The 19298-nt window shown below is 45.2% G+C and overlaps 1 protein-coding gene across 3 annotated transcripts; it reads right to left on the bottom strand.

The window, feature by feature from the left end:
- Positions 1-4515: 4515 nt before the first annotated feature.
- Positions 4516-14022, bottom strand: LOC115585064 (IQ motif and SEC7 domain-containing protein 1-like). Of its 3 annotated transcripts, none has more exons than XM_030423122.1 (15): positions 13327-14022; positions 12779-13157; positions 12328-12645; positions 11021-11764; positions 10710-10981; positions 10442-10603; positions 10186-10308; positions 9891-10057; positions 8014-8153; positions 7794-7919; positions 7587-7686; positions 7324-7485; positions 6977-7171; positions 6664-6713; positions 4516-5841 (listed from the first exon to the last, which is right to left on the bottom strand). In XM_030423122.1, the coding sequence occupies exons 1-15, from the start codon at positions 13374-13376 to the stop codon at positions 4660-4662; spliced, it is 4170 nt and encodes a 1389-aa protein (XP_030278982.1). In that variant the 5' UTR covers positions 13377-14022; the 3' UTR covers positions 4516-4659. The 3 variants fall into 3 exon arrangements, with proteins under 3 accessions (XP_030278982.1, XP_030278983.1, XP_030278981.1); XM_030423123.1 differs by having other exon boundaries at positions 10710-10978; XM_030423121.1 differs by having other exon boundaries at positions 10710-11764.
- Positions 14023-19298: the final 5276 nt, after the last annotated feature.

Here is a 19298-nt window from a genome sequence, read left to right as displayed (position 1 = left end):
CCTGTCCTCTACTTATTGTACCAAATTATTATTCATCACCCATCAGTAAGCTATTAAACACTTATACAGATTTTTCATCTTTATTTGTTTTTATTGTTTTTACTAGTTAGTCGTGTGACGTCTTTCCCCCATACTTTACTGTATGTATCCGTTCATTTTTCATCTATTTATTACCTTTTATTCTTTTTACTGCCCTTAATCTTGTTATCTGTTCTCAATTCCTCCTCTTATTTTTTCTGTGATTTTGCCTGTTTTATTCCCTTTGCTTCATTTTGTCTGTTCACACGTTCTGTTCTGTCTTCTTGTTTAAATTCACCTCAGACTAGGCTTCCTTGTGTTTGGCTTGACTGTTGAGTGTTCATTCTGTTATATTACGTTCCTGAGTTTCAAGCTTTTTGCTTGTATCCTCCAAACTTGACAATGAGCTAGTTTAATTTAAATTGTTCCCCTTTTCCTTTTGGTACTCAATAAAAATGATCCACATGGCACTTTAATGTTACCATTTGTTTACCCAAACATCATTCTTGAGTAAAGTTGAGATATCCTGTTAACATAGGACATAAGTTAAAGTTAATGCCTAGTTAAAGTATCTACTAGTAAATGTGATTAAGTATCATAAGTGAAATTCTGGCAATAAATGTATTTAAGTGTCAAAAGTATAAGTAAAAGTAAATTATCCATATGTATACTGTGGGTTGAATGGCTGATCATCGGATCTTACATTCAGCATTTTTCAGATGATCAGAAGTGTGATGAGGATGCCCTGCTGTGGCTCTGATGTAGCATATGGTTATCAAATAAATGCAGTGAGAAAAGATACAATATTTGCCTCCAAAATCCAGAGAAGTTGAAGCATAAAGTAGCAGAAAATGGAAATACTAACGTAAATGTACAAGTAGGCTTACCTTAAAACTATAAGTGCAGCACTTGAGTAAATTGGAATTAAAGTTGGAATGTGCTAGAAGAAGATGTCAAAAAATCAGCAACACTAAGTGGCTTCAAGAAAAAGTATGTACATTCAATCGTTGATCAGTACAGATCAATACAGGAGGGTTGATACAGGTCAGAGGCACGAATCAACAGACACTGTGCAGACACTGTGTTGAGACGGCATGTGAGCATAACAAATACCATTCTGTACCCAAACAATAAGTTGAACCTGAGAAAATTGTATGGTCCAAGGCCAATGCCAGTTGTACATAGCAGGATGTTGTTATAATGTGTATCAACAATGTGAGATAACTTAGGTACGAACACTGTGACACTATAAGATGAGGCTATAAGATGAGACTGTTGTTCACTCATGATGGACTAATATGGACACGTGCAGACACACATGTAATCTGTATGTACTGTCTAGAGCTTGAATTCAGCTCTGTATGCTACTGCTGTAATATGTTTTGTCAAAGGTCATAACAAAAGAAGTTGTTAGGTAAAAAAAAAAAAAGAAAATGTAAAATGCAAAAGACAAGAAAAGATCAGGATGAAGATTTTATCCTGTGGGTAATGGGGGCGGGACTTGATAAGCTTTGGCTTCTCCCGCTTTTCCCTTTCGGCCATGTGTATTGTATTATTTGAACAATGATGAAATGTGATGTTTATGAATTGACATGCCCGAAATAAACAACATAAATAAATAAAAAAATGTACTCAGTTACATTCCATTACTTGCTACAACAAGTTGTCAAGGTGAAATAAAGAGTACACAATTTCTCTTTGAAATGTTGCATAAAATGAAAATTCAGCAAGGCTTTTAAATTCCACTTAACAGTTTATTTTATAAGCAATATATGAACGTAGACGCTCTATTATGGATGTACCAAAATATATTTAACACCTATGGCTAACTGACGATATAACAACAAGCTCGGTTTTATTTTCTTGAACCCAATAAAAAACGAGGTCATGAAATTCTGATTAATGACCCTCCAAATATACACGTGTCACTTTAATGGTGTGGTTTGGTTACAGGGTAAGAGGCTCCCTATAAATATGTGGTTTCCCCTCTATTTTACAATCATACTGTTGAAAAAGTCTTCAACATTTGGTGTATTCTTTGAAAAATTAAATATCTAAAGTGACTTAAATTTTACCATAGATCGTGATGATACAATAATAATGTTAACTGGTGTTACAATGTCACAAATCAAATATTTAACGGCGGAAGCAGATGTGACGTCATATAAAAAGTACACACAGACCAAGTCACTGCAAGGACACTTTAATTTATCAGAAGCAATAAATATTCACATCTCAATTCTCTATTCTTTCAGTACACATAATACATACACAAAGAAAAATTTCCAAATCATTTGTTTTAAAATGATTATCAATAAGTGCACTGACATATAAACTTTTTTTAGGCTTCGATGTTTTATCACGGTAACTCATTCTCTCACCTTCAGTCGGAAATAATAAGAAAAGAAAAAAGAAGTCAACATTCCGTTTTTTGGCCAACATCTCCTGAACCCGTCGCTCTTTTTTTTTTATATGTACATACTTAGTGGCACTCACATGCACGCACCTGAATACAGAATGGGATTAGCTCGTCCCATGTATGATAAGAAGCCTATGTATAGTATAATATGTACATTCAGGTTTATACAGTACAATCTATTCAATAAGTGCAGATATATTCATGCAAGAAGAGTCAAAAAGGACACCATGAAAAGAAAAAAAGGCTAGCCAACACATACTTAGAAAATCTTCAGCTGACGTTCTTGACTCTCTCCAAACCTCCGTGAAATCCTTTTTCTCGAGGATTCAGATCTTCTTGAACTTCATCATCTCTTTCAGTAGCTTGTTCCGTAGACTTTTTTTTTTGTAATTTATTTTTTTTGTAATTCGTCCTCACCGATTCATTCTCTCCTAAATCTGACTATATGTATATTTTCCCTTGGTGATCGATGGCACTGAAAGGTAAACCACCTCAGCGCTCAATCACAACCTCAAAAAATAGCAGTAGCAAAAAGGGGCAACACTTACACGAAGCCCACAGAAATAAAAGGGGAAATACAGTTTGTACCTGGAGGCTATTTTACATTCTTGACTCTTGTTTTTTTTTGTTTTTTAAACAAGAAGCCCTCAGCAGGATGCCATGGCATCAGAAAAAATGTGATAAGAGATTTGTCAAAGTGGCAGAAGAGGGAGGATTAGAAGAAGGCCATTTCTGACTTAAGACATCACGTGTGCAAAAACCACAAGAACTCATGTAAAAGCGTGCTTCTTCAAAACATAGAAAAACACACGATGACTAAATCCGATGACTGCGATGAAGAAGTGAGCATAGGTGCCGTGTAAAATCAAGATCGAATGGCATAAGCCTTTTTTTTTTTTATTCAACACTGGGAGCCTCACAAATGTTTAAAATAAAGAATTTTTAAAAAATGAACTCAAATCCATTCAGGAAGTTCAAGTTTTGTCAGTCACCCCGTCGGAGAGATTGCGCACTCGTTTGCTCACATCTAACAAAAACCGAAGAAGAGGAGGAAAATATATCGTTGGTGTTTGAAATCAATTTGAACAAAACTAAATCCCATTCATTATTTTCAACAATCAATAATACTAATTATCAAAAAAGATGAACTCAGTGGAAACCATGGTACGATGGAAATAAATCACACTTCACATATCAGAACACCCTCCAGTGGCTATGGCGGACTGAGGGAATTTATATGTGCATATACTCTCTATAACCATGTACAAACATCTGCTGATATAATTAATCACTGATCAAAACAATTATTGGACAATATTCATCATACTCATAGCAGGTATATTATAATATCGATAAAACAGCAAGAAGCTTCAGAAACATTCAAAATATATTATTGATTGTATCATTGATTCCCATACCCAACGAGGAATGCATTATAAAGCCAGGTGACTCCTGTCGACATGTAAAAGACCATTAAGCAAAAAGACTGTCAGGAAACCGTGCACTGGTTTTTTAGAAGTTTTAAGACAAAGCGAACATATCTGAGGTCTTCTTTAGAAAAAAAGATGCCTGCCAGCAAAGCGGAAACCTGCAGGAATGGACGGGTGGGCGGGGGGGACATCATGAAGCGAAGTAAATTATTGCAAAGTCAAGGGACATGTTTTTTTTGCAACTCTCTGCTGTTTCTAATGCCAAACTCCGTCGGAATGCATTTGGTGGTTTAGTCTTTATTTACATCCCCATGTAAGCAGCTGGATATATATGGTCTTCGTTTTTCCAGTGTCACATTATCACATCTCGGTACTGTACATGTAAATAGTCTCAAACAGACTCAACTAGACTTCAAACGATTAAAACTGAGGCAATATACCTAGATATAGATTTAGTTTCATCTTAAATTATATGGCTATAGACTTTTCTGATATAGTGTGTGCAAATGTGTGGCGTGTTTTTGTGCAGGTGTGTGCGCGCGCGTGTGTATCTGTATGCAGGTTTCAAAGACGTGCGCACACGCTATCGAGCTCCAGCTGTGCTTCATATCTCCACCTACATGTGCGGGAATCGGAGGTGAAAGTAACAGAGACGAAGCAAACTGCGTTTCCTCTTGTCACTAGCGCTGCTGCTGTTACTTTCGGTCCTGGCAGACTTGGTCCTAGCCCTAGTTCTGCCAACCTCCTCCACTCTATAATCTGACCTCTGACCCCTGGGGCCCCACATCCTGCTCACACCACGGTACTTATCCGGTTGATAGGCTTGGATTTGGAGCTGCCCCCTGTACCTGTCGCACCAGCCCCCGTCACCTGCGGCCCCTGCTGAGGCTGCCCGGGGTGCTGGGGGGGGTGAGGGGAGAGAGGTGTAAGAGGGGTAAGGGGGGACGAAGGGGGGGGTAAAGGGGAGTGTGGTGGGGGAGGGGGGATGGAAGAGAGAGGAGGGTACTGGGGCAGATACGGGGCGGCGGTGGCTGCGTGATGTGCATTGATGGACGCGGAGGGTAGATTGTGGGGCAGAGTGCCGAATATGAAGTGTGTGTGGTGGGTAGACTGGTTGGCTGGATGTGGCGTGTGCACGTGTCCGGGGTGGGTTTGGGAGTGTGCGTGGGGGTGCGGGTGGGAGTGTGACAGGGTTAGCGGTAGTTTGGTACCAGGGACGCCGCCCCCTCTGATAGAGTGTGTGGGCTGCACGTGGTAGAGGGCGAACTGTGGGGTCTGGGAGTGTTGGGAGAGAGGAGAAAGGGGGGGGGGACATCCCACCACCATGTTGGCGTAGCGACCCGGAAGCCCATGCTGGGAGAGCTGGGAGAGATGGGCCAGCTGCGGGTGCGGGGCGTGTGGGGGGCCAAGCGGTGGCCGACAGGGTAGCGGGCCTCTCTGTATAGTATGAGGTGGCATACTTTGCAAAGGAGGAGGGACAGTTTGGACGTGGTAGCGATGGTGATGGTAGTATGGTGGTGGGGGCTGCACGGGGCCCGCGTGACAGTACTGTGCGTGCAGTGCCTGGATCTTGGAAGGCCCCCCGTCCATCTGGCACAGCGATGAAGGGGAGTGAGGAGGGGGCCCTCCCGTAGTCGGTGGGGGGACAGGCGCGGGGAAGGGTGGCCCCGGTGGAATAAGGGGCCCTGGTGGTTTGGCGCGTTTGCTGCCGAATAAGGATCCCAGGAAGGAGCCGCTGTTGTTGCTGCTGCTCCCCCCAGGTCCGCTCCCCGCTCCTGCTCTCTCTACACTGCTGGAGACTCCCCCAACTCCTGTCCCAGCAGTGGTATGTTGCTGCCCCGGCCCACCCCCCACCCCCGTTCCGGGGCTCAGGATGGGGCGGTGAGGCCGGAAGTCTTCTGTTCCGTAGCAGCCGGGCACCACGCCTGGCACTGTGTAGCGCTGGTGAGGCTGTGGGCTGCTAATGATGGAGCCCTGGGAGGATAAAGCACCATCATGGTTTAGAGAGGTCATTGGGGGATTGCAATACACAAGTGTTGTAAAAACAGTGTCAAGACCACTTTTTGAAGGGTGCAGTCTCTTCTAGGAATCGACTGCGTTTTTACTCGGTCTTGTCTCAGACAAATTGGACTCAGTCAAGACCAGGACTGCAGGGATATCACTGTGCATACTGTACTAAATCAAGGTTTCTATGGGAAGACAAGAGAATAATAAAGATTGTTAAGATGATTTCAGCTCCTTCTTGTTTATATTTCTCTGCTCATAGAAAACAAAGTAACTTCCCCACACATGGAGTTCACCCCGTACTGATTACTTCATCAACACATTTCTCATGGTACACTTATACTTACACACATACATGTATAAAAAGTGAATGTAGAGGAAGTTTAGTCTGTCTTCTGAGGGGGTCTGAAAGCTTTTATGCGGCTGTGGATCAGATACATTTTAAGAGTGGCTTTGATATCAACATTGTGGGACAGGTACAAGTCTTGGCCTTGACTGAGTCCTGGTTTTTAGTTGGTCTTGACTACAACACTGCTTTACAGCCCCTGCTCATCACACAAAGGACATCTAGTATCAGGAGGTGAAGGACATGCTTTGTCAAGTATGAACACAGACATCCATGCAAAAGATGTCAGTGAAGGACAAGGCACAAACTGTATGGACACATGCATGTACACGCGCACACCATTTATATGCACACCGTACACACACTGAGCGTGCTCGGGAGGACCAGTGAGGGGAAATGCATGTCTGTTAAAAGGTTACGGGTCACATCTAGTCTTTAAGACTTACTTCCATCGTACTGTCCAGGGAACCAACACTGTTCCTGCGACCACGTTTCCCTGCACCCCACCAGGAAGAGTGACGTTAGTAAAGAGCGGAAGGTTGTAATGAAGATTGAAGCTTGTTTGCATGTTTTTTTTTGTTTTTTTTAAAAAGATACAAACTGAATGAGCTGTGCTTGAATGCCAGTGAGAAAAAAAAAGAACAGGATAAAAGTAGAAAGCTGAAAATAAAATCATTGTAGAACCCGTGCGACCCAATTCAACCCAACTGACAGGCAGGAAATGGAGCTGAGCCCGTTTGTGAGGCGCTGTTGTCTCACCTGCGTCCGACAGGTCCCTGAGAGATGAGCTGAGCGCCGTGCGTTTGAGACCCTCACCCACTGAGCAGTTGTCATCAAAACTCGTCCTTCCCAGGGTACCGTTCACAACATCGCTCTTCACACCTACACCTCCTCCTACCACGCCTCCGGTGAGCAAGCTGGGTCGCATCACACCTTTCTGTTTCTCCAACTCAGCTGCGAATAAACAAACATTTAAGTAAGAGGCCAACGCGGCGAGGAGGAGAATACCAGCACCACATGCACCGCTCTTCCTGAAGAAGTGCAACCTGTACAGACAATCACACCCGCTGAAGTTCACAGCAGTCACCAGCAGATGGCGCACTTACATTCGACTCTATATTTCTCCATCTCTTGCACTTCAGCAACACTCTCCCTGAGGTCGCTCACAAAGCGGGTGCGGTCTTGTTGACTGGGTGCCATAAAGACAATAAGAACCTTTCTCTCTCCTCCCAGGACTGCTGAGGTCAGGCGGATACCGTGAGGGTAGTCTGAGAGGGGCACATACAAATAAAGTAAAACACTTCATAATCATAGAGGGTAACAACCAAGAGCGGCTGAAACATGCAAAAAGGAAAATATGGTTTCTTACATGAGTTCTGGAACATGTGCACTTGCATCTCAACCAAAGGGAAAGATTGTCTAAAACTGTAAGTCACTGAGGTTTTCTTCTTCTGGAAGATTTTGGTCACCTTGATGCACAGCACAGATGAGACGTATTTATAACACAGCCTCTCACGTGAAATAGATTTTCCAATCTGTTATGTCTTAAAAAAAAAGTGTTTAATGGGAGTCTTACCACCAGAAGGTCGTTAAAAAGGAAGACCTCTCGCTGGTGAACTCCTGTCCTCTGGGGTCTGTTGGGGTCAGGAACCTCGTAGAGCTGGCAGCAACACACCAGCCTACGATGTGGAAGGGACAACACCTACACAGACAAACACAGTGCAAATACATGAAAATCTATTAGGGACGACATATTACAAGCCCTGTTTGTTGCCTTATGCGATTGCGAGACCAACCGGCTTCTTGCCGACGATGACTCTCTCCACCGCCTGCACTTGGGACACATGGTCATCGTTTGTCCGTAGCTCCCATTTCTGTATCCTCTGGTAGATCCCAACCAGCAGGTCCCTGGGTATATCCTGACCATTGTCTACGCCTTGGGTGGATACAGAGAAAGGGAAAGTTCTAGGAAATGTTTATCAAAACGCCACAATACAAATCAGTGTGCCTGGTGCTGAACTTCCTGTGACATGTGCAGTTTTTCACACCCAAGAGGGAGCAGGAGGCGTCTGAAAACTAAACACTACTCACAGGTCGAGTGTGTAGGATTCAGGAGGATCTATCGGCAGAAATGGAATTTAGTTTTCTTTTTTTTTTTATTAGTATATAATCATCTCAGAGTCCGTCATATCCCATCGCCATGTTTCTACAGCCCAGAACGGACAAAACCATTTTTTAGCAGCCACCGTAGGAGAGGGTGAGGCAAGAGGTATTTAGGTGGTTGCAGCTTCACCCCTAGATGCCACTAAATCCTACACACTCGCCCTTTAAAGTCCAACTGAAATCACATTTAGTCATCCTTGTTAGAAGTCAAAAATACACCAACAGCGTTTCAAAAATGTATCGTTACAGGATAAGTTCACCCAGAGATGAAAATTCAGTCTTTATCTTAAGTTTCGTACAGCTCTGCAGCGAAACAACATCGCAGCATTAAACTACAAACAGCTGAAGTAGACGAGGACTCGGCTTAAAATATTAAAAAACAACAGAAAGAAAACATGAAATGGATTCATACAGCTCTTTTGCCGTAATCCAATTCCCAAGAGGCCTCAAGATCCCAAACTGACTTGACAAGACACCATTTACACACACGGTCGAGCTTGACTTCAGCTTAGCTACTACACTGAAGAATCTGGCTTTATAAAGGGTGAAGATTACATCTAATCAAATCATACGTGGGATCTCTGAAGACTTGGAAGCATTTAATCTTTTTTTCATGACAGATCAGCCATGAAGATGAGTAGATAATGAGTGACATTTCCCTCAAGGCCTCCAATAGTTTCTTCTTATTAAGACAAAGATATAGATAAACAAATATATATGGACGAGCGCATTTGATTGACAGTGTCACTGACCTACCGACCTCTCTGTTACACCGACGAGACGAAGAGACAGATAACAGATCTGGGCTGTAGCCTACATGTCACAGGCAGATGGCATGTTGTTAGAGCTACTGAAGTGTGTGGACCACACCAGCATCAGAACACACACTTACATGCTGTATAACATGCTGCTCAATGTCCTGCGGATGAGAAATTAGCTACTTGCATGCAAACTAATGTTGTCGGTGCACTTTTTGGCTGTGAGCGTGTGTTTGGTCTGCAGGACAAGACGCGTGTTCATGTTTGGTAATTATGTAATGAGGAGGCTTTTCCGCAGAGAAGCTTTTGTTGGTTTGTTGTTCAGTCTGCGTCTCTTGTTTTGGGAGGCCGGCTGCCGTCTGGCTGAACGTCTGCTCCGTGACAGAACACTGACGCTACCGCTTTATGCAAGATTTGATTGAAATAAGGTCTCCGTCTTGCTAATGGTATGCAGTCACATGAATGAATGCAAAGATTTGCGTCATCATTATGAAACCAACATCAAGAAAATATAAATTTCTTCCTTTTGGTTTCAGATTTTTTTTTCTCAAATAACATGGAGCAAGTGACTCACACTGTTATGTGTGTTCTGGTAAAAGAAAAAATGTTATTTCATTTTAGATGGACTGACAACTTTTAGTCAAACAATATAGATGCTTGTCCTTTTGCTGACGTTAATAATACAGCCTAATATGTGTTCCATAAAGTCATGTAGGCCATTAGGTGTAGGTGTCTTTTCTGTCAGGCGGCACCTCTCAAATTCTTGATGAAATCCTCGAGTTTCATCTTCCTCTCAGCCTTCACGTTGGGACTGTACATATCTGTGTTGAGGAGGATGATGGCGAAGGCCAAGATGAAGATGGTGTCCGGGTTCTGGAACTGCCGAACCAGGGTCGGATTACATACGCAGTATCTCTGACTGCACAAGAGACAAAAGGTTCAAACATTTAAGGTTTGATATTCCACCAGCACTTTTAATATTAAGTATGTCCTTAGTTATTTTACATCTCGGGCCTTGTAAAGCCACTGTATCCAACGCATACAGACCTGAAAGCCTCGATCAGCCTCTCCACTTTCTGAGCTTCTCCTTGAACTTTAATCTGAGCCTGGAACTTCCTGAGAGCGTCATCCAGGTCCATCCCTGAGAAGTCCATCTCATCCACCACGCAGCTGAAACACACACACACAAGCAGTCATGTCACTTTTCCCTCAAGCTTGCATCCTCTCAGATTTAGCATGAAATATGTGAGTTGACCTTATTTTTTTCCCTGATCTATTAGAGTTATCCTTTTCCCGTACTTACTCTAAAACATCCTTGTTGAACTGTTTCTGTCGGTTTCCCAGGAATTCACCAATCATCTGCCTGCTGAGGCCTTTCCTCTCCAGGATGAAGCGAGCAATCCCAACTGGAGTGTCCGACACAAAACCTCTCTCGATCAGGTACTGGATCCCTTTCTCTGGCTTCCTGTAGTAGATGAAAAGAAAAAAACGTTCTTACTACAAATTTAACCATATTTATTGCATGACACCCTGACTCTCAAAGACTCTTATCAGCCCTACACGCGTCTTACTTGTTGAACAGGTTGAGGCCTATGCGGTACTGGCGTCTCTGCACCACATCGCTGTTGAAGGGAGGGGAGTCCCAGCTGTGGCGGCTCTCTCTCTGGTAGGTCTGTTTTCCCAGAGGTGGCAGAGGCTCCCGAAGGCTGTCCTGAGACGAGGAGCCGGAGCTGCAGTTGACCGTCTCGTTGGAGTTGGTGGTGGAGTTGAGCGAGTCGTTGTCTCCGTCCGAGCAGCACGGCTGCTCCAGGCCACCAGGGGGCAGAGCTGTGGAGGAGGAGGAGGACAGAGGGGTGGTGGGGGGCTGCTGGGGGGAGGAGGATGACGAGGGTGTGTCAGGGTACTGATGGTGGTGGATAGGGTGGTGGTGATGGTGGTGATGTGCGGCCACCTGGTGAGGGATGTGCGTGGGTATGGGTCTGCCAGGCGCCCGGGTCTGACCCTGAGCCGCTGCCGTGGAGGAGGTGCGGGCGCCTGTGTTGGGGGAGTGTTTTAGGGTTCCCTGAGGGGATCCAGCCCCTCCACCGGACTCCTGCTCGTAGACCAGCTGTCTGCTGAGAGAGCCTCGATCCGATCGGTCACTCATGTCCACTGAACTGTCGCTGGGCGGCTCGATAGTGAGGAGGGGCAGATGTGCGCCCCTTAGCCGATAGTCCCTGCACTCAGTACACGGCGTGCTGCGGCGACTGTTACTGCTGCCCCCTCCCTCAGTGTCCCTGCTGTCCTCACGCCCTCCGACACCACCGCCGGGGCCCCAGTACTCCGTATCGGTGCTGCTGGGTGCCCGATCCAGGGACAGCGGAGATGACGGCATGCCATCATCCATGTAAAGGGTGACGTCACTGTATGATGTGGCGGTGCTGTCACCGTGCATACTGAGTCCTCCTCCAGCACCCCTGGCTCGTTCTCCCAAACCTCTTTGGGAGGAGGGGTTGCTGCTGCTGCTCCACACACACTCGCCGAAGTCTTCACTGATCCCTCCACCCTCCCTGCTGCCCTCCTGGGAGTCATCGCGACCCGCGCGGCAGGTGAGGGCATCGTCTATGGAGTCAGCTAAGGACTTGACCTAGAAGGAACACAGAGCGGGGCGGGAGTTCAGCATCGCTCATTTCAGACAGTCAAACTTTTAGTTTATAGCACACTTGTGGTTGGTGGTGCCTCAAGATTAAAAATGTATTTTGGTCGGCTTTGTCCAGTTGTTTAATGAGTTCAATGTCATAAATGATCCAGGCACTCGAGGTGGTTTGAAAAATGTATAAGGACTTTATTTCAACAGGATACATCAAAAATACACCAACGCGTGTCTGCTTTCACCATCTTCAGGATGTAGAAGAAGGAGGACACGTAGGTCAACAGGTTTTCGTTGTATTTTTAACGTCTCCAGCCCGTAGAAATAAAGGCCTATTACATTTTTCAAACTACCTTGAGTGCCTTGACCTGGATCATTTATGACATTTTTTTCTTTTTTGTTATGAGTCTTCCTTCCTGTAGCATTCGCTTCCCTGAGCAATGTTGGTGGTGAAAAGACCTTTGAGACTCTCACGCCATAAAAGGTTTTATACGTGAATGTACCTTTTAGAACTTAAGCACTTTAAAGCCCATGCTTCGTAAAACCCATAATACTGCTACCTGTTTGGAGAAGGAGTCCTCTAAATGGGTGTAGGCTCCTGGCCGGTCTGGGTCGGGGGAATGAGGCGGCCCTATGGCCACGCTGTGGGTGAAGTTGGTCTGCGTCTGGGCCTGCTGCTGCGGCTGTCGCTCGTCAAAAGAATACTGCAGTCTCATGTTGGACAGGATGATGCGGCGTGTCATGCGGCTCTCTGAGGCGGAGCTTCTGAGGCGCTCGAAGTTCTTGTTCATGCGATACTGTCTGAAGGCGGTCTGAATGGTCCGAGCTGCTCTGCGACTTACGAAGGAGCCACCGTACTTTCTCTCCAGCATCTCCACCTGGCAATAAGGTGAGGGGGAGAGAAAAAGACATCACGTAATCACCGTCTGGTGACACAGACCGAAAGGAATCCATTATGTTTGCTAATGCGCCGAAGAAGGCAAACATTTGCAACACAAACACTATTAATACCTTCTTATCCTGCAGATCTGTTGAGAGTTCATAGCTGTCTGAGAGGGCCTTGCATCTCTTGTTCTCCTCTTCCTCTTGCTTGCGTAGGGCCAGACTTGCAGGTTGGTGGCGTGTTCGCAGTGCCCAGGCCAAGCTGGCAGAACTGGAGACAGCCACGCACGAAGGGTCCCTGGATCCGGAGGGTCCGCCGCCAACGCCGACGCCAACGCCAACGCCGACGCCGACGCCGACACCGACACCGACACCCACACCGACACCGACACCGACACCACTGCTGCTGCTGTCAGTGTAGCGCTCGGAGCCGCGCAGGTAAGGCGTCTGGCCGAATGGGCTGTCTTTGTGGGTGCCTGTCTCTGGACACTGGGAGTCCCCTTCCACACTAGAGGAAGAGCAAATGAGCAGAAGCTTTTAGAATGAGTCACAAGTGGCTCGACACAATATAACACCAGCGTGTCACCAGTGTGTAAGGTGCAAAATAGAGACTGAATGACTGATTGAGAAAGTTCGGTCAGCAAATTATTTGGAAGAGCTTACGTTTGAGGACTTACATGTAAAGTTTAGAGCGGCGAGAAGGTAACCACCTCTTGGTGGAGCTCATGGTGACCTTTTATTGCTTCAAAGAAGTGCTATAACCAAACATCTGACCACATTCCTTGTCTACATTACAGGTCGATGATCAGACAGACGTAAATATCTCTGCTTTATATCTCCTTCCTTGATTGCGTCCAGAGGATGAGTTAATACCTCACCACGTCTAGCCAGCCCTTCAAGTGTTTATGTCTTTCTCTGCCTCTCACTTCCCCGTAGCCTCTTTCAGTCTCTTGTCTCTCCCTCACTGTATCCGCGTCTGACGAGCTCAGAAGTGACAGCACATTTTCACGAGTCATCAGCACACTCCTCCAGCGCCGCATACCAGCAGCACCATACTGACAGGAAAGACCAGGTTGTTATGTCAGCGGCAGGTGTAAAACAGGCACCTCAGCGCGCTATGAAACATCGTCAGGCAAAACACGACCGAATAGCATCTCCTCCCAGATCACTCACTCAGCCTGTGAGACAGAAGCAGCTCGCGTTTGCAGCCAAATCCCAAATAAAGTTTAGCTGGATTCAAAAGGGCTGATTCTCTTCTTGCAGTGAGGAAAGCAAAAAAACAACAAAACGTATCAGCATTCAAGTAAGCCCAGAAATCCTCCAGTGTCCTCCTGTTAGGCACTTTTTCCCCCAGACAAAATCCACCACAGGTCAATTAGTCAGTCTGTGTTTGAGAGAACAACTGCGGTCACATGCTCATGCCTTCACTTCCTCCTGACTTGGCCGCACCCCCTCCTGTCAGCTGTGGCCAGTCCCATAACAAGGCACAGAGTGCAGAGATCCGGGGTCAGAGATGTGAGGGAGCATTGCATTCAGCACACGAAATAGGCAAATCTCGGTGGTCAAGAATGGCTTGTCTGGTTTCTGAATTTTGCATAATCTGGGCTGTGCATCAGACGCTGCTGCAGCTGACAACACAGGACTGAAATAGTTCCTTGTTGTTGACTTTGACCATTTTTTGCTCTGAGCGGGTCGGCTCAGGTCCTCCTCCCGACCTCCTTGAACCGGGGCTGCTCCACCGGATTGCAGAAACTTCCTGTGTTAGTGTTTGGTTGACGTGACGGAAAAGGCTTCTCAGGGAACAAGGAAATAACTTGTAGGTATTTTAATTAGCCTGATCTTGTAAGTGATACTCAAATCCAAACTCCGAGTCTTTTAGAGTGCACAGAGGGGAAGAGGTTACACAATGCAGGGTCTTACAGCAGGACATCCTGTGCCTTCAAGCCACTCATGACCCGCAGAAATTACTGTTGACTCTAACAACACTGAGGAGAACTCCATTATGTTGCATAACACAAGAGCCCGGCCATGCAAAGACACAATTCTGACACCTGCAGGGAAGCAGATATTAGCACAGCTAAGATGAGTTGTAAATAATTAATGAAGGAGGAGACAGCGTTTTTTTTCCCTGGTGTCACTGGGCAAAAAAAACCTGGGTGGTCTGTGAGCAAACAAGATGTCTGCACCACCTCCCGGCTCTGTTTTCAGACTTTAGAAGATACAGCTTGTGATGGAGGACTTTGGGAAATCACAGGTCAATTCAGAGAGAGGACTTTCCTGTTGGCTATTCTACGAATACCAATGCAAATGTGTCCTTTCAGATGGGGAAAATCCAAATCAGTGGCAGAAAATTCTTCAGAAAAAGTCGCTATTCCAGGGCGCCCCGGTAGTTTAGTTTGATCGAGCGTACGCCCCGTCACCCCCTTTCTATCCATCATCCCATTTATTCTCACTCATCAGATGCTCTATTGAAAAAAGCCGGGAAAAGGGCCCAAAAAAAAAAAATATCTAAAAAAGAAAATTCACTATGCCAGCACTGGCATTAACAAGCTACACTGCAGAGCAACCAAATAAATGGAAGACGGACTTATCAAGAAGAAACAGCCCAGTCGCCAGAGAAAAATGGCAGCTAAAATTTTTAACAAATAGTGATATGTTAACACCATATTCACATTTCTACAAAACACTTTCACATAACACGTTTTTGGACCTGGGTTTCATATCAGGAGGTGGAGAAGGACGGTGACTGACCACAGTTTGAGACTGCGTTTTAAGATTTGAACGTTTGAAACCACTTACAGGGAACACAGCGTTTCAGCATTGGTAAGTGAGTTGAACTCTGAAGAATTTTAAGCAATGTTTATCATATTTTTTATGAAAAGTTGGCACATCTGAGCCAAAACACGATGTTCTTCAGAGCCCTAACTAAGGGGTTTTTGTGCTGAATCTAATCAGAGCACGAGCACAGTGCTGGCCCAAGATAAAACTGAATAGTTGAACCTAAGGAAATGTATTGTTGCAACGTAAAGAAATGTTTTAAAATAACTTTTCAACATATACGTGGTTTATCCTAATAAGAGCCTGACAACAAACACAACAAACACGGTTCAGTTTCACAGATGGAGAGAGCTTTGTGGTTAGCCTCGGGTTTGCTGTACTTCCTGACAGGTAAGCTGTTAAACTTCATGTTCCTCTTATATCTATTTGTGTAGTTGTGTGGTTAGGCTTTGTAGGTACGTGCGTCTCTGTTAAATGTGAGTAATAATTAAGCCTTCTGCTAACCGTAGCTTTTACTTCAAGTTCATGTTAATGTCGCCTTGAATCACATCTCAGAGGTCTTTCCAGGCCCACAGGTTGACAGAGACAACAGGACGGTGATTCTCACAGATCTGCTGCTTCAGAAACATATCCGGAACACGTTCATGATCGAGACGATAGAGCTGAAGGAGAAGGGCTACTTTCCTTTTATTTATTTACTTGCCAGAAGAACGCCTACTCCAACTTTAGCAGCAACTCTACATAATTATATTCAAACTATTTCCAGGAAATTCATCACAAAAGTAACAGAATGTGTTTGTTTTTTTTTTTCTTCTATGCTGAGTGAGCCAATTACAGGCAACAAGTTGTTGCACGCACAACTCCATTCCTCCTTTTGAAAATGTTTGTTTTTCTGTGTGCGGCGTAATTTATCATTCCTCCTCCTCTGCTCCTTAAATAGAGAAACTGAGAAGAGGGAGGGGGTTGCCTGGTGACGGTTGCCGTGGGACCTTTGTGGGCGATGAGGCAGTTGTTAGGATGAGAAGCGTAGTTGCCATGACAATGTATTGACTGTTATTACCACTGAGGTGGGTGTTGGAGATGCTCCACAGGTTGTGAATGACATTCTACATAATACTTCTTGTTATCAAAACAGATAGAATGTGTGTGCAGAGTGAGCCGGGCAAATACAGGACTGTCCGTAGTTTACTTTATGAAAAAAAAACAGCGAATAAGAAAAAAATCCTGCCTTCCTCGGAGCTGTTTGAAACGGCTCCTATTAAGGAATGGAAACTAGCCACACGAGTGCGTCTGCACGGTGCCAACAGGTAGACACAAGCAGGGACTCGGCTCCACTGTAACTTCCTGCTACGCACATCAGCAGGAGCAGATGGTATTTTCATTCAACTGAGTCACGGCGAACCTCAAAATATATTCAACACGACTTTAAGAGAGCTGTCAGCCAGGTTTCATAAATCCGCCTCTGAATATTCATAACTGCTTCTTGGATTTGATTTGACCCCTAAATCCTTCTCAAACCTCAGCTGTCACCCGTTTCCGCTCACATCTAATAAAGAAGGTAAATAATATCAGGACGAGAGCGATGGTTTTTTGTGCATCCTCGGTGATTTCTCCACAGTCTTTATGCTGCAAGACCTGTGCAAGCATCACAGATCCGACTGTTTTCCTCTCGAGTCTTCGGAGGAAGTACATGGAAATATCTGATAAAGAAACAGAGGAATTCTGCTTCACCGCCGGTTTGACTTTCCTATGCAATGCTTCCGCAGCCCACCTACACGTGTGCGCATTAGACAGACCTTCTCATTTGGTTTTTTGCCCGCAGCAAGAGACAGGCAGCAATATGCGGTGAGAGACAAGGTGAGGACGATAGGCGGGTAAAAAAAAAAGTTTGTTGTATAAAACATGAGCGCGGGCCATATCGCAGCTGGCATCTGCACCTCATTACTTATGTAAGAAAACCCTGTATTCCTGTTACAGTGCCAGAGAGAGAGGTTGCTCTCCGGAGACTCGCTCATAAAGACCAGCCCCGGAGTTTCACTACCTCCAAACATTTAATTGGAGCTGAAACAGATGGTTGGAATCTAATAAACAGGGGAGCGATCGCTGATGGTGGTGAAGGAGTAAAAAGATGTGGGAAGAAACTGATAAAGAGCTCCAATGAGGGGAAGTGAATGGGTGTGCACAATGCCAACTCCATGCAGTTCCCCTGCCGATCATATAATATTGATGTGCTGACAGCGTGCGTGTTTGTGCATGTGCGTATGAAAGAGCAGCGGTGGGTCCGACTCTGCCAATCGAACCCTCAGCAGGACATGGAGGCTCGGGGATTAACCTCCCTGCCGCCTGCCAAGGAGATGCCAATAATGGCATCGACCTGTCTGTTGACTCACTTCCACCCGAGCACTGACTCAGTGTAGTATCTCATATCCTTTCTAATCTCTGCATGATCAATTTTTGCCATTTGTTCCAAAGATAATCAGTTAATATAAGGAGCCCCAGCGACCCAAATGTTGGACCATGAGTGATAAAAGGAACAGAGAGGGCTGCAGCTCGTTACCCCAGCCAGGGAGGTTAAGTTTTCACCTGTTTCTGTTTGTTTGTTTGTTGGTTTGTTACCAGGATTACACAAAAACCACAGAGCGGATTCCTTCAAAACTTGGATGGAGGATGCGTTTCGGCCTGGAATAGACCCCTTTAACTTTTAGTGTGGATCCGCATTAAAGGACAGATCCAGGAATTTTTCCTCACAAGGTGTTTTTCGACTAGATATAATGTTATCAGTTTCTGCAAACCACACATACGTCCAAGGTTAACATTTGTACTAAACATAACATAGGGATAGTGTTCGTGTAATTACAAGCCACAATGCTGCCAAGTGGCCTGTGGGCAGATTTTCCAGCTCCTTTTGTGTCGACCAAAGGCAGCTGTTTTGCAGGGGGTGGCGGACCATCTCCAGACGTTTTTAGTGGGCACAAAATTGTGTGTTTTTTAAGGAGGCCTGGGGACATTTCCAGCCGTTTATGAGGCGACCAAATAACCAGGATGTTTTGCCAACCATAAGCACGGCATTGTGACAAGAGAGGCATAGACAACTGAACCAAAACAAAAAGAAACTTGTGACTTAAAGAAACCATAAAGCAGCGAGACTGATGAAAATAATTAGGCATTTCTTGTCGGCTGACATCTGCGAGTGAGCACAATTTGGCGCAAATTCAAATAAAGGCTTGATTGACTTAAAGAGCACTGTTGGGCCTTGGCGGAGGTACAAGTGAGTGTCATTCTTGTTGTTTTGGTGATGTGATTTTTCTATTTTTTCCATCATGAGAATAAATCAACAATCTGTATTCTCTCTGTCACGTGTACTCCCATTCTTCCAAGCGGACGAACTGAAAAGAACAATCACATCATTCATGGGTCACATCGGAGCATTCCTCCACCGCCAACACTCTTCTGCCACTTCGCCATCTCAAGTTGTGAGGTTCCCATCTATCACACACACACACACACACACCCTGTGACCCAGACCCTCCAGTTCAGAGCTCAAACAAGCTCTATGTTTATTTAATGAGTCCAGGTGGCGACGGAGAGGTGCAACTGTATTTGTTTGCATTTCCGCAGCGTGATGTAGCTGAGAAATTGGCAGTGTTTTTTGTAAGCGTGGAATTATCAGAGAACATCTCTGGCACTGAGGCGAAGAAGAATGAAGAAACAAGTCTTGTATAAACAGGCAGGCGGACAAGATATATAAACCTCCTTCAGAGGACGATCGTCTGACTTTCTGAGAGGCTACACAGTGACAAACCTTTGATGGTTTTGGCTCGTGCACACATTTCAAAGTGCTGTCTGCAGACCTCCACCCCTGGGTGATAAG

This window comes from Sparus aurata, chromosome 7 (assembly GCF_900880675.1).
Source record: "Sparus aurata chromosome 7, fSpaAur1.1, whole genome shotgun sequence".
Lineage (NCBI taxonomy): Eukaryota > Metazoa > Chordata > Actinopteri > Spariformes > Sparidae > Sparus > Sparus aurata.
This window is presented reverse-complemented; position numbering and strand designations above follow the sequence as displayed.

Bases quoted from the DNA above. Each gene is read 5' to 3' on its own strand.
- LOC115585064 (XM_030423121.1), bottom strand. From the start codon at position 13,376: ATGAGCTCCACCAAGAGGTGGTTACCTTCTCGCCGCTCTAAACTTTAC. The intron at 10,058-10,185 runs GTCTGTATGCGT...TCTCTTGTGCAG, and splicing joins AGGCTGATCGAGGCTTTCAG to TCAGAGATACTGCGTATGTA. The intron at 7,172-7,323 runs GTAAGTGCGCCA...GTTTATTCGCAG, and splicing joins GGAGAAATATAGAGTCGAAT to CTGAGTTGGAGAAACAGAAA.